Source organism: Podarcis gaigeae (assembly GCF_964106915.1).
Source record: "Podarcis gaigeae genome assembly, chromosome: 4".
Lineage (NCBI taxonomy): Eukaryota > Metazoa > Chordata > Lepidosauria > Squamata > Lacertidae > Podarcis > Podarcis gaigeae.
The window spans coordinates 34,901,981-34,916,330 of record NC_139677.1 but is presented as its reverse complement, the minus strand read 5'-3'; the positions used below and the strand labels follow the sequence as shown (position 1 = coordinate 34,916,330).

Here is a 14,350-nt window from a genome sequence, read left to right as displayed (position 1 = left end):
AGGAAAAGGGTCTCACTGACCTCATTTTTTCCTACAGGATGGATCCAGTACCTAGGCTTCTACCTCAAATATAGAACACACATACCAGGTCAATGTGTGACCTAACATTCAGTTTGTGAGTTTAGCCACATTGTTCTGAAATCAAATGACCAGTGAGGATCAAAAGTTGGGCATGCCAGGTTAATGCAGCCGGCCAGCAGAATGGGCACTGAACCAACTTATAAGGTGGTTCTCCATAAGAGTAATATTTTTATTTATTTATTGAATTTGATAGTCACTTTATCTTGCCCAAAGTGATGTACTACCAGTCACACAAAAACCCCAACAACCCACATACATAATAAAATTCAATAAAAACATATAACTGTAATATCCACAGAACAGTAGAACCGGTATTAAAAATACTACAAGCCCATGAATACATGGACAAATAAATAAGGGAGCAATACACACACAAACACACACACACAATCTGCAGGGGCTTCACTGAGTTGTGGAGCTGCTGTTGCATCCTCAGCCCTGCTGAAATGGCAAGGCCGGCTTTTCTTTGCACCAGCCTTCTTCTGGCACAGTAATCAGACCCACATTGGGCCCAATGAGAACAACTGGGTCAGCTAAGGATCAAATGCCCATTGAAAGGCTTCTGTTAGCAACCACAGCAGGATGATGGCGGGGTGGAAGAGGATCCCGGCGAGGGGTATAGCTGGAACTGGACACACCAGGACAAGCAGGGGAGGGGGAAGGAAATACTCACAGGGTGACGGAGGATCGCGAGGGGCTGGGAGTCAATGCACAGGACCCATCAGCAGAGCGGGGGGGGGGGTCTGTCTCCATGAACATGGTGGGCTTTGAGGTGTAGGGAGCAGCAAGATGGGAGCTCTAGGAGGCTGAGGCAGGCCAAGGCCCACAGCCCAGCTTCCTAGCTGGCCAGGTGGGGCTCGCTAGCTCTGGGAGGAGGTGTGTGATTCCTCAGCTCAGAACAGGGGAGGGCCACCTGCCTCGTTAAGTCCAGGTGCTGCAATCAGCCTGCAAAGGGATTTGCAGAGGGAAGCAGAGCTGGCTTGCTGTGTCTGCTCAGCTGCCCATGTTGATTGACCTTTGCTTGGATGTTCCTGGGCCTCTGTGGAACTGTGCTTTGGGTTTGATTCTCGACTGTGTTCTGACTACTGGACTACTTGGATTGACCCTGGACTGAGTTTCCTGACCCTTTGGACTTTGCTTGTGTGGATTTGAACTTTGGACTTAGCATACTGGCTTGCTGCCAGGTAGGCCAGGGGTTCAGGACCCACTGTTGGGAAGATGTCCCCGATATCAATGGGTTAATCAATGGATCAATCAATCAAAATACCAGCAGCCATATTTCCATCTGCCCGTTTAGGGTGGACAGAAGGGGAAACTGAGCACCAGCTGACACATTTCTGCAGGTGACCAGGGGGATGCTAACCAGGAAAGCTTTAGCCCATCTAACCCCCACACCTTCAAGAGAGACACAAAAGGGGAATTAGATTGCCCTATAGGTCGTTTTCAACTGGCAGAATGCAAACACACTTGTTGCTCACCCAGATCTCTGGACCTACATTAAGTTAATAATAAAGTTACCGTTTATATGACCAGAAATTCATTCATTTTCTTAAAGCATAAATTCATTTTAATAGCTATTTCTATTTATATTCCCAAATGTGCTTAATACCTACATTAATAATTATCTAAATTGGCCAAGCTTTTCCATGTGAATTGTACAATTTGATTCTATTACGTGGCTGTAAGAAGAGGTTTGATTTTATTTTGTAAGTATCATTGGTACCTAAATTTAATAATCAATCGCACCTTGCCTCATCATACTCTGCTGAATTACGTTTTTCCTACTTGTGGATTAATCATTAACTGAATCTTCTCTTGTGTGCTATGTGATAATTTCCCTAACATCTTATAAATTTATTTTTGTTTCATTTGTCTCCACATTTTACAATTAATCAAGTCTTACCTCATGAATTTTGCCTCATGAAATTTCCGTATAATCTAATAAAACACCCTTTTGAAATATACATGGTTTCTTCTTCTTCTCTACAATTTGCTGTTAGAGCTCTCCACGTTCTGCAATTACTTGAATCTTATTTTATGAACTTAAGCTGATAAATTACTCTTAATGGGCAATATCTAACATGGACGTGATGGGATTTCCCTTTCCTCTCCTCTTTTCTGCAGCCCCCGCTTCTGCTCTTGGGGAGATTTTGGGGGTGTGAGGAGATGCAGCAGAGATGGAAGGGAGCAGGAGAGAATGAAGTCTTGCTTGCATTAGAAGGTTCATTGCACAACACTCTGACACTGTCAGATGTCACACAGTGCCTTTCACATTTTTCCTACGGTGTACACCACATTGCATTCCATTTTGTGGCTTTTGGAGTGTCTGGCATGCCTGATACATTAAGTTCCTAAGTCAAAGGCCAGGGTCCCTAGCAATGTGGGTGATGTTTTTCTTGTGCATTGTGGCTTTTCGCTTTTGCCTTCAACCATCCTACCCCACCCCCAAATAAACCAGGGCATCCAGAGTGACTGGGTTTCCAATTATTTCAAGTCCACCTACAACCCACACACCACCTTGTTGTTCTTTTGCATTGTTCTAGAGTGCCTTTGATAGCTACCGCCTTGAGGCATCAAAATGGGATATAAATAGAAAATAATCAGGTGCAATTCAGTTCATCAAAAGTGCTGTATTCCACAGGCATTTCTAAGCACAAAGAGCATTTGAAAATATAGATTATCTGCTTTTATACACCTCACTGGCATTCATATTTGAATCCCTATTTAAAATGCAGCTGGACTGGTTGCTGACTTCTTTAAAAAAAGCACAACTACAGTATATTAGTTGACATTTCTTTATCTTCTCTTCCATTTATTTCGCTTCTCTTTTCTATACCATGATATATTTTGCATTAAACTCACACAACGTGGCTTGTTGAAAATCCTACCACACTTGGAAATGTTCTCTCTTTTTTAGGGAAAAGGCTATAAGTCTAATTGCTTGTTTTTATTGAAGAAATATAGTCTTGTCCCACAGAGCCGGGGGGGGGGGATCCTTTGCAGCACAGTCCAGCTTATGTTTGTTTACTCAAAAGCAAATCTCACTGTGTCCAACAGGGCTAATGGGACACTTAAGGGAACACAGACACTTAAGGAAACACAGGATTACAGCCATAGGGAACAGGAAATTAATGAAAATCCAGTTGTTTTCAAAGGGCCTCACTTGTTATTTTGACCTTTAGTGATATTGTGCTCTTAGCTGTGCATACAGTACTACACTGACACCTAGTGACATAAACCAACCAGTACAACTAATCATTAGCAGAGCAAAAAAAGAGAATGGGATCCTTCTGAAAGCTGGCTGTTTTGTGTTGCATACACCCAATGGAATGTTTCCCCTCAAATTGGTTTTTGAAATGCACCTTAAATGCATAAGTGGTTTTTTTGTAATCCAAATAATTTTTATTGATTTTCATGTAAATGCAAGAACAACATATAACTACAGTAACTTGGAGAATGTCCAGTGGTACATTCTTATTAAGTTTCATATGCTGTACACAGTACACAAGCAATATGTTTATTTATGCATTGTCAATTCAAGTATCCTCTCCACAGAGATTCTTGTGTTATGGGCAGAATAAAAGTATATTCTGCCTCATTTATCAAGGAAAAGAATGGAAGCCAAGTCTTGCCAAAAGTGTCTATCTCTGAAGTGCCTTTAATTACCCTTCTATGGTAAATAAGGCCTTCTGATAGAACCACATTCCAAATATTATTTAAGCAGGTTTTAATGAGGATTTCTATAGGTTGTTAATTGGGCTGATGATAATAGAAAAAATACTAATTCTCTGCATTTAAGGTTATTGTTTAAGTTTGAGTCTAAGAATAACGAGGCAAGAGCTGAATTGGGTGGAAGGGATTGATGAGCAATTTTGAAAATAATCTGGAACACCTTTTCCCAAAAGGAGTATACCAACGTGCGTGAAAATATGAGCCTATCTTTCTGCAGCTGTTCCAGCATAGGGGAGAGATGGTAGTGTTTATTTTGGCTAGACGTAATGGATTCCAGTGCCAGCGAAATATAATTTTGAGAGAAGCCTCCTGCAAACGAGCAGAGATTGTTCATAGGGATGGGTTATGCCAAATTGATTGCCATTTATTATCTGCAGTTATGATCCCTAAGTCTCTTCCCCAAACCTCCTGTATCACCTGCATATTGTTCTAAAAGAATGCTATAGATTAAAGACACAGCTCCTTTTATGCCATATTTTGATTTGTTACATAGAGACTCAAATGACCTAAGAGAACGAAGGCGTTCCAAGTAGCTTGCAAATGTGCACAACTGAATAGACTGAAAGCAGGTTAACTGGTTTGCTATGTCATAGTTGCTGTTTGACAATTACAAGCCAAAGAAACCTTTTTGGGTGATGGTTGTGTGGTTCTTTAGATCCTAACTAAAGAGAACGAGTGAGCAGGCAGAGAAGGGGAATGAAGCATGCATTCCAATTCAAAGAGGATACAACTAAAAAAAAATTGAAATTAAGTAACAGGACAAAGAAAACTGCACACTTGTCTACCTTTTAATGCATTATATGTTTTAGAAATGCTTTAGAGTGGTACCTTGAGTTACAAACACCTCAGGTTACAAACGCTTCAGGTGACAAACTCTGCTAACCTGGAACAATTACCTCAAGTTGAGAACTTTGCCCAAGGATGAGAACGGAAATCGTGTGCTGGCAGCGCAGCACCAGCAAGAGGCCCCATTAGTGAAAGCACGCCTCTAGTTAAGAACAGTTTCAGGTTAAGAACGGACCTTCGGAACGAATTAAGTTGATAACTAGAGGTACCACTATATTGTATGTATTGTATTTATATGATTAATTACATCATAGCTTATGAAACTAGAGAATTCCCCTCCAATAGCAGAGGCATAGGAGCTAGCCATGTGACTTTGGTGCCTGGCAGAAAATCAAATGGCCCTCGGTTTAGCACCTGGTTCAGCTCCTCTGTATGACCTTTGCCTTTTCTGCCAATATGCAACATATTTAATGTTTTATCCCTTACCCAAGAAATCAAACTAAAACATCAAAAATAAAAGACAGCTTAAAGTTTAAACTGAAGCAATAAAATGATGAAATGTCAAACTCCTTCCTTCCCAAATTCTCACCTGAATGATATTGATGTTATTTGGCACCAGAAATATAAAAGAGAGGGTCGCGCACAAATCTTTCTGAGGAGGGAGTTCCAAAACCTAAATGTCACTGCCGCAAGGTCCAGTCTCCAGTTGCCATCTGCCTAATGCCTGATGGCACACAGGAAAGCTTCTGCTGAAATTTATAGCATATGGTCAGGTTGATATGGAAAAAGGTGGATCTTTGAATAGCCTGACCATTGAAGGCTTTTGTAAGTCAATGCCTGCACTCTGAATCGAGCCCAGAAAAAGACCTAGACGCCAGATTTTTAAGCGCTTGGAATGTTGTGGTCAGATCAGCAAGTCTCAGTTAATAATCTGGCCATTTGATTCTGCATCAAATGCTTCAAAGACAGTCCTATGTCTAAGAGTTAGATAACTGTAATGGTTACCAAAGAATGGAAGATTAGTATCCCTTAAAATGAGTTCTAACCAATGCTCAGTTGGATTTCTCTTGAGTTTTCCTCCATCTATGTACCATCCCAGCCATAGCTGTCAACTTTTCCCTTTTTAAAGGGAAATTCCCTCATTCCGAATAGGATTCCTCGCAAGAAAAGGGAAAAGTTGACAGCTATGATCCCAGCTGCTTTATCATGCCAAGCTCCGTAGGAAGCAGGTTGGGATCTAGTCAGTGGGAGTTGGTCTTTGATCATCATTTCCTTAACCCATTGATCAATCAGGACTTCATCAGGAGTGAAAACTGTGCCAGCTGGAAATTCTCCCAAAGGTCACCAAGAGACTGTCAATTTGCCTCTGGGAGAAGAGCAGCCTAACTGGTCCTCTTCTGTAGAGGTTTGAAGGTCCTATGTCTCTAAATCTTACCAAATAGTAATTTATCAATGAAAAAGAAATTGTGAATATGCCCCCCACTGGAATTTCAGCTGGCTGAGAACACTAAATCAAGTGTTACAGGCCATCATGTCACTAGAGCCCAACTAACATTAGTATAGTCTCATTGCTTTCAAGGTAGCCATGGAGTCCTGAGCTATTCCTAACAAAGGAGCTCAATATGGATGTTGGAGTACTCCAGTACCACATTCCAAGGGATCTCCCCCCCCCAACCAGGTCCAAAATGTATCTCTGCCAGCTCAGAAAATGTATCTGTTGGCCAGCATGATGGGCAGTAGGCCTGGGCAATATATCGCTATATCATCCAAAACCAGTTTGAAGTCCATATTGTGAGGCCAGTTTCTTAATTTTTGACCTGGCAATATATTGTGGATCATGTTGTGCATGTGTGAGCTTGCTATGCAAAAAACACAATGCAGGGAAAAACCATGGAGCCAGCCAATGCCTCTACATAGCTCCATCCCTATTTCAGACATTGTGATATATCAGAACCGTATTTTTCGGCCCATAGGGCGCACCTAGTTTTTTGGGGGGGAAATAAAGAAAAAAATATTCCCCCCCCCAGACGCGGGGCTGGGGCGGGGGAAGCCCGAGCTTCCCCCAACCCCAGAACAGGCTGCTATCTGCAAGCCGTGGGAGAGCTGTGCGAAGCCCGAAGCCTGAGGGGCGCTGAGCTCAGCGCGCCCCCAGGCTTTGGGGTGCAGGCAGCTCTCTGCAAGCCGTGGGAGGGCTGCGCGAAGTCGACTTCGCAAAGGCGACTTCGCACAGCTCTCCCACGGCTTGCGGACAGCTTCCTGAAGCCTGGCTCTCCAGGCTTCAGTGAAAGCCTGCATTTGCCCCATAGGACGCACACACATTTCCCCTTCATTTTTGGAGGGGGAAAAGTGCGTCCTATAGGGCGAAAAATACGGTATATAGTGATTTCTGGCTTGTGATATATTGTGATGTTGAAAGCCAGATATCACCCAGCCCTAATAGGCAGCATACCAATGGATGACAGCACATCCTGTCTTGGGTACCCAAGTATCAGTTGCATGAGCTCAAAAGTTGGGCTTTTTCCAATAGAAGACATGGAGAAGAAGATGGAATCCCTTTAAACCACAGCAACAATGACGATTCACTTTCCTACCCTTATGCTGGCATTTGCAAGGATAAGTGCTTCACAAAAACTAGGCTGCTGTTTACTGGAGTTATTTAAGTATCTCAATATACAGTCCAGAGTTATATGGACTTTCCTACCCTATCTGTTGGAATATATGAGATGTCAAATAATTTGACTCCTTGATCTAGGCCAAGATTTATGATTGCATGCTGAGAGATAATGGGAATTATTTTGCCAACGGATCTTTCAGCATTGGGGAAAATGTGTAACCACAGCTAACATTATGGAAACTCACTTTATTATTAGGTAGTTCCCTGTAGAATCATAACGTGATTTATTCTGCTCATTCCAGGCCTGTGTGGGAGAGATGATTTATTTCCAGAGTTTGTGACCTGGGGACAAGCTGCCCAGCATAAAACGAAATAGCACTTCCAAAATTTAGCTGCAGGTGTTGCTATTGGCTGTGAACCATGTTATTGTTCAAACTTTAAGAGCTCCATTCGATCAGGTGTTGAAAGCTCTTTATGCCTAGCATGATGCACCCATGAAATTGAAATATTAACAGCTTTTCTTCTAACACTGGATTTTACTATGCAAGGTTGTGTTAGCAGTGAACTAAGACGGGCTGAGTTCAATTAGTAACCAATTGCCTTTAGTTGAAGCAGCTGGGTTATACAAGCAGGGAAATAAAAAACAACCCTTAAAACAAAACAAAAAACCCACACCATATAGGCTATGGATACAGCTAGACTACTTGTTTATTGAGCATTCATCCTGATTTGTTTGCCAGGGGATAAGAGGACATTGGCTAATTGCAAATTCGTTGTGATTTGTTTGCGGGGAGGTTAGATGATGCTGCATCAAAGTGTTATCCCACACTTTTAAGTGCATTCTCCTGTCACTTGCTTTTTGAAAAACATCTGATCTTTGGGGCAAGTGGCTTAGTTGCACGCGATCGTTCTGATAATCTTAATGCATGAAAAGGTTAATACCATAGCGTAAGCTGTCCTGCCAGGCTTAGCTTACCTTGGGAGGGACCAAGTAATCAAGCTTTCGATCCCTCAATCTACCCGAGAAGCTCAGCCTCTGAAGCGGCTAAACTGGACAGATTTTCAGTAAACCAAACATGTAGTCTTTTTCTATGTTAAGGGAAGAGGAAAGTTTTGGAACTCACAAGGGCATATATTAAAGCCTAGATTTCCACGCTTTAGTTTGCTGCATGTGGTACATGGGGTGTTAGAGAATGGCTTCGACTAGCCGGCTAAACCAGGTGAGGGTAGCTAATGGATCTCAAACCCTCAGTGAGTTAAGGACTTCCTCTGCATACAAAGACAGGCTCTGGCAGATTGAGCAGATGAGACCAATGGTGGATCCAGCAATCAAGAAGGTGGTTTCTGCACATACAGGTAAATGGGGCTTGCCAACATGGGAAGGTGGCTTCTAAGAAAATAAAAAAAAATCAGATCTTAAACCTCTGCTGCCTTGCTGAATATCTTCAGGAAAAGAAAAGGCCAGGGAGTGAACCCTACCCAAATCCAGAATGGGTGGTGCCTTGTACGCCTGTTTCCAGCGATTCCTGCAGCTAAGCTGGTGTCATATGTATTGTTCTGCTTTGCTTTGGACCACATCAGTGAGGCTGAGAGAGGTCTTGACATCTGGGCAACCCAGGACTGCCCAGACATGTGCCTTGGGGAGGTCACTTCAATGCTTGCAAACGCAGTGATTTGATTTCACCCCCAGAGGCACACTCCATTGTTTCTTGAGACAGAAGGATGCCAACAACATTACTCAGTTTCCAGAAAAAGGAGTGCTGGAACTCAACATGAACACCTCCCGTATTCTCTTATAATGGCAATGGTGCCCACCTGAGAGGAGAAGAAGAAGAAGAAGAAGAAGAAGAAGAAGAAGAAGAAGAAGAAGAAGAAGAAGAAGAAGAAGAAGAAGAAGAAGAGGAGGAGTAGGAGGAGTAGTAGTTTGGATTTGATATCCCGCTTTATTACTACCTGAAGGAGTCTCAAAGCGGCTAACAATCTCCTTTCCCTTCCTCCCCCACAACAAACACTCTGTGAGGTGAGTGGGGCTGAGAGACTTCAGAGAAGTGTGACTAGCCCAAGGTCACCCAGCAGCTGCATGTGGAGGAGCGGAGACGCGAACCCGGTTCCCCAGATTACGAGACTACCGCTCTTAACCACTACACCATACACCGGAACCGAGTTCTGGCTGGAAAAGAGCCCTGATTTTACTGCATATGTTGTGGATTTAAAATCTTTGCTGGGATTCCCGCACCAAAGAGTACTCTCCCCCAACCAGGATTTTGTCATACAGGAATTCTCATTTCATACCTATTTTTCCCTTGAACCATCAGAAATGTCCTATACTCTTCTTCTACTCTACGCTCCAGGCAGCTAGCGGTGCTAACTCTGAGTTATTGCTTAGAACGGCAGAATTACTGCATGCAGGTGCCTAACCTAGGTGTGTCTGAGAGCCTGTTGTCATACACAAATCACTTCCTGAGTCTTTATCTGCATACGTTGGCCTGATTCAATAAAAATTAATTCCAGTTGCACAGCACCTCATTAACAAAATAAACTCGAGCGTTTTCAAACAAAAACAAACGGCTAAAAAGTAAAATGCATTACAGCCCATTCCTCACACCTGGGTGACTTTCAGCACACCAGATCTATTCCTTGAATCAGGGATCTGTGAATCTAGGGATGCAAAGTGCTTGTTAAGGCAAATCATTTTCTGCCTGCTACCTGTTTAGAAGGCTTTGTTTATTCTGGCTTGCAGCCCAGAAGTTGGACCTGATAGTCTTTTCGCCTTTTCCATCTCATATGATTCTACAAGGCTGTTCCCGATTTGTTCATCCATGCTTAATAATGGGTTCTGAGCTGCTCTGCCCAAGCCACTTCAAAAGGGCCCTCTGTTAATTCAGTTATCTGAGAAGGACTTGTGGATCAATTTGCAAAGCTGCTACAGGAGTTTTCTGTCTGGCTAGATGTGCTGCTTTTTGCTAAAATTCTTGCACAATGGATCTTTCCCTTCTTCTGTTCCCTCTGACTGTCAGGGGCTGGCAGAGGTGGAAGAGTGGTGCTGACCGCCTCCCCAGCCTGACCCTTCCAGGGAGGAGGAAGAGAGGAAAACAGTATAGATTTACAACAGTGGTTTGTGGGAGGTCACAGCTCAGAGGCAGATGAAGGGGAAAGCTGAGAAATAATGGGAGAGGAGGAGCAGAGACAGAGCAGAAGCTGGCTGACAAGTTGTCACTAGAAAGCATTCCAGACCCACCATCTCCAAGAACCCGGCAGGCCTTAAAAGTAGGAGAGCAAAGAGCTCAAAGACAGAGGGCACTTAGTGGCACCCATAGAGAAGATGATGAGGATGACGAATGAGGAAGTGGGAGAGAAGGGGGTGTGGAGATTCACTCGGGACAATGCCATTATCCAAGGGGCTGGGTTCTATAACCTCTCTCTGTAAAGTTTGAAATAAAAAGGACTGTAGGAAACTTTTCCTTCTCTTTATACATCCCTGGGCAACCAGCCAGGACCTGCTGACAGCACCCTGACACTGACCCCCTGTACGTTCACACACACACACACACACACACACACAGGAAAACTTTATCCAGAGGATTGAAAGGAGGCTACCAAATACTATGTCTTATGAGGTTGCATTGGGAGGGAGAAACTAATCAAAATAGGGTAGCAGGAATTCACCTTTCAATACATTATATGAATAATACTTTAAGAAGGGGGGGAGGATTCTTAACCTGGCCACTTTTCTGTTGGAAAGATGCAGCTGGAAGACTCCAATTTGGAATGCATTTCTGATATGGGTTGGGGGCCCAGCTCTTATTTGTTGACAAATGTGCTTTTAACTTCCAAGAAGTTGCAGTGAAGAGGGCCTACTCCATTGCTTCTTGTGTATCCTTGAAAACTCACCCTGTAGGTCACTGTGTTCTGCAGAGGAGCTTCTCCTGAAAGTCCTCAAAATATGAGAAGCCCACTCCACAATAATTCAGAGTATTTCAGTATGACTACCCCTTTTGTGTGGAACAGCATCCCTGTCGAGATAAGACAGGTGTCCACTATCTGGCTTTGAATTTTTTGTTCATCCATCTTTTCTATCCGAATGAAAAGGTCTCAGTCTTTGGTGTTTGTTTGGTTTGGTTTGGTTTTTTAAAAAAACAACACCGTCTTGGGGGAGGAGGTTGTACTGTTTATAAAACTATTTTTAGCCGGTTTTATTATATGTTAGTAAATCATCTTGAGACCAATATAAAAGGAGATTCATAAATTAATGTGATGATGACGAATCTCCCCCCTGCAGCCTGCTGTCGCAGATACACTGTCCCTGAACATCTAAGTTTTCAGATGTTACCCTCTGCTGATGAAAGACATCCCTCAGCCGAAGAAGGATGAAGACTATTTTTTGTGTTCTACCCTGCACCCCAGTCCCCTGAAAATCTACTCCGGAGGACTGGGGATTCCTCCTGGCAGAGTTTCAGGGGTTGCAGAGGGCTGCGGTTGGAGCAGGAATTTCTCAACTATCCCACCCGCTCAGTTCCACTAACATATGCCTTCTGTCAGTGGGGTGGACTGTCATGTGACAAAGGTATATGAGAGCAGAAGCAGTAAAGGAGTCTAGAAATGTTGTGAAATGCTGAAAAGCTGCAGAATCATTTAGCATGCTGAATCATTGTGACTCATCTTGGGGATGACTCATTCTCTGTATACGTATTGTATCTGCTTGCAGGTAGACCAAGTGCCTCAGTCAGTGTCCGTGTGTGGCTCTGTGGCTCAGTCTCAGTGTGTGGTGGAGCCTGTGCTCAATGGAAACTCTGTGTATGCTCTGAAGCTAGTTTAATCTTCTGTTCACTATGCTGTTATTTGCAAACAAGTTTATTTTAACTCAGTAAAAACAAAAAAATTCCTTCCAGTAGCACCTTAAAGACCAACTAAGTTAGTTCTGAAGAAGTGTGCATGCACACGAAAGCTCATACCTAGAACTAACTTAGTTGGTCTTTAAGGTGCTACTGGAAGGAATTTTATTGTTTTGACTATGGCAGACCAACACGGCTACCTATCTGTAACTTAACTCAGTAAAGCTTTTATTCTTTTACTGAAGAAGACTCTGCATTATGAATTTACGCTGCGCGTCAGGGACATCCAATGGATGCCACCTTCTGTTCTTAGATGTCGTGGTTATACCTACATATATAGCTATAGATGTATTTTCTGTGAATTAATCCTAATCCCTTTTAAGATGCATCTAAATTAATGCATGTTATCACATCGGTGATAGTGAATTGCAGAAGTTAATTAACTATACAATCTGTCTTGTCCTTAAACTACTACCTATCAACTTCCTTATGTACCCAAGTTCTCGTATTATGACAAAGGGATTAAAATGTCTCAGCTATTCCCTCTCTTCTCACTCCATAGTTTTATAGATCTCCATAGTATCGGTCATCTTGTTTTCCAAACTAAAAAGCACTCGGACACAGTGGCGTAGCGTGGGGGGTGCAGGGGGGGCTGGCCGCACCGGGCACAACATCTGGGGGTTAGGGTTAGGGGGCGCAAATTACTCACCTTGCCCCGGGTGCTGACAACCCACGCTATGCCACTGCTCAGACATCTTAACTTTTCACGCAAGGGAAGATGGTCTAGCCTTGTGATCATTTCAGTTTACCTTTTCTGTATCTTCCCCAGCTTTCCAACGGTTTTTGAGATAGGGAAGCCAAAGTGTACTATTAAAAAGTCTAAATGCACCCATTTTATAAAATGTGTATATTTTTATTATGTTGCAAACAGCACAATCTTATTATGCATGTCTACTCAAAGGTTAGTCTCGCTGATTTCAATGATGCACTAATATATATCATTATAGCCTTACCATTTTATTTTCGTACTATTTACTGATTGCCCAGTGTCTCGTATACAATCCAATTTCTACTACAGGTTGTAGTCAGCCTGAACCAATACACATTGGTCTCTATGTATGCCTCTGATCATGTACATTGGTTACTAAAACAAAAATAAAATACGGACACAGCCATCTTCAATAGGATATATCCATTACAGAAAATTAAAGGGAAAGAGAGCACTCACTTCCAATGTCTGGCCGCAGCTTTTTATCATATTCTCTCAGCAACTTGTTTAACAACAGTGTCACGTCAGTGTCATGCGTTTTTGGAGACATTACCCATTTTTGGTTTGTCGTGAAATCTTCAAAGTCATCCTCTTCAACCTTTCTTGAGCTGCAATTCAAAACATAAACCACAGGACAGTGTCACATGAGGAAGGGCAGTGCAATGCCTCTATTTCCTCCATAATTCAGTCATTTCATGGGGGAGCATTCAGAGTTATTTGTTTTTCCCATTAAAAGAAGGGGGGAAATCAAAGAAAGTCTAAGTAGGACACTCTAATGGAAAATAATTGAATAGTCTTCTATCATTACTTTTCACTAGATGGTGAATCTAGGGACAAATGCCACTTTTCTTCTATATCAGTGTGATGAGCTATTTTGTGTAGTTTTTAACTTGCAGTAGCAGCCTGAGGTGGTGGAAGAACACCCTGCAGAACTTCAAATCTAGCTTCTTTAACACATGCTTCCTCATCTCTTGCCCAGGAAGAAAGTGAAGGAGGGAGGATTAGTTATTTTAATATTTCCTGATCATGTCACCCTGTTAAAAAGTCATTATATATCTTCAGCATTTCGGAGTTCAGGTATTCAATGTAGCATGTTTGAAAATAAGATAAAAGTATCCTGGACACATTGGCTTCAATCCAAAGATAAATTAACTGAAGGAGCCTCATGGAAGGAATGTTTCCAGTCACCCAAGTCTTCTTGCAGCCACACAGGCCCTCTCTGGATTCTTGGGTGGGGGTCCTCCTGGTCAACATGGAATGGGGCAGAGGGCATGAACTTCCCCACCATGAACCTCATTCAGTTAACTCATATTAGGATCCACATCTGAACTGGAATGCTTTCCCCTGCTGCTCCAGCAGCCCCTCATCCCACATCCCACATTATTCTGGAGTTTTCCCTCTGCCGCTGCCCCCCAGTACTCCAAAGAGTGTTTTTTGGGGTCAGAATCAGCACTAGGTGAACAAATACAGTGATACCTCGGGTTACAGACACTTCAGGTTACAGATGCTTCAGGTTACAGACTATGCTAACCCAGA

The 14,350-nt window shown here is 42.8% G+C and overlaps 1 protein-coding gene across 1 annotated transcript in view; it reads right to left on the bottom strand.

The window, feature by feature from the left end:
• Positions 1–14,350, bottom strand: part of GABRG3 (gamma-aminobutyric acid type A receptor subunit gamma3) — a 302,573-nt gene that overhangs the window by 278,057 nt on the left and 10,166 nt on the right. The window contains exon 2 of the mRNA XM_083734488.1: positions 13,274–13,422. Coding sequence (XP_083590614.1) covers positions 13,274–13,422 — 149 coding nt within the window. The remainder of the gene's footprint in view (positions 1–13,273; positions 13,423–14,350) is intronic.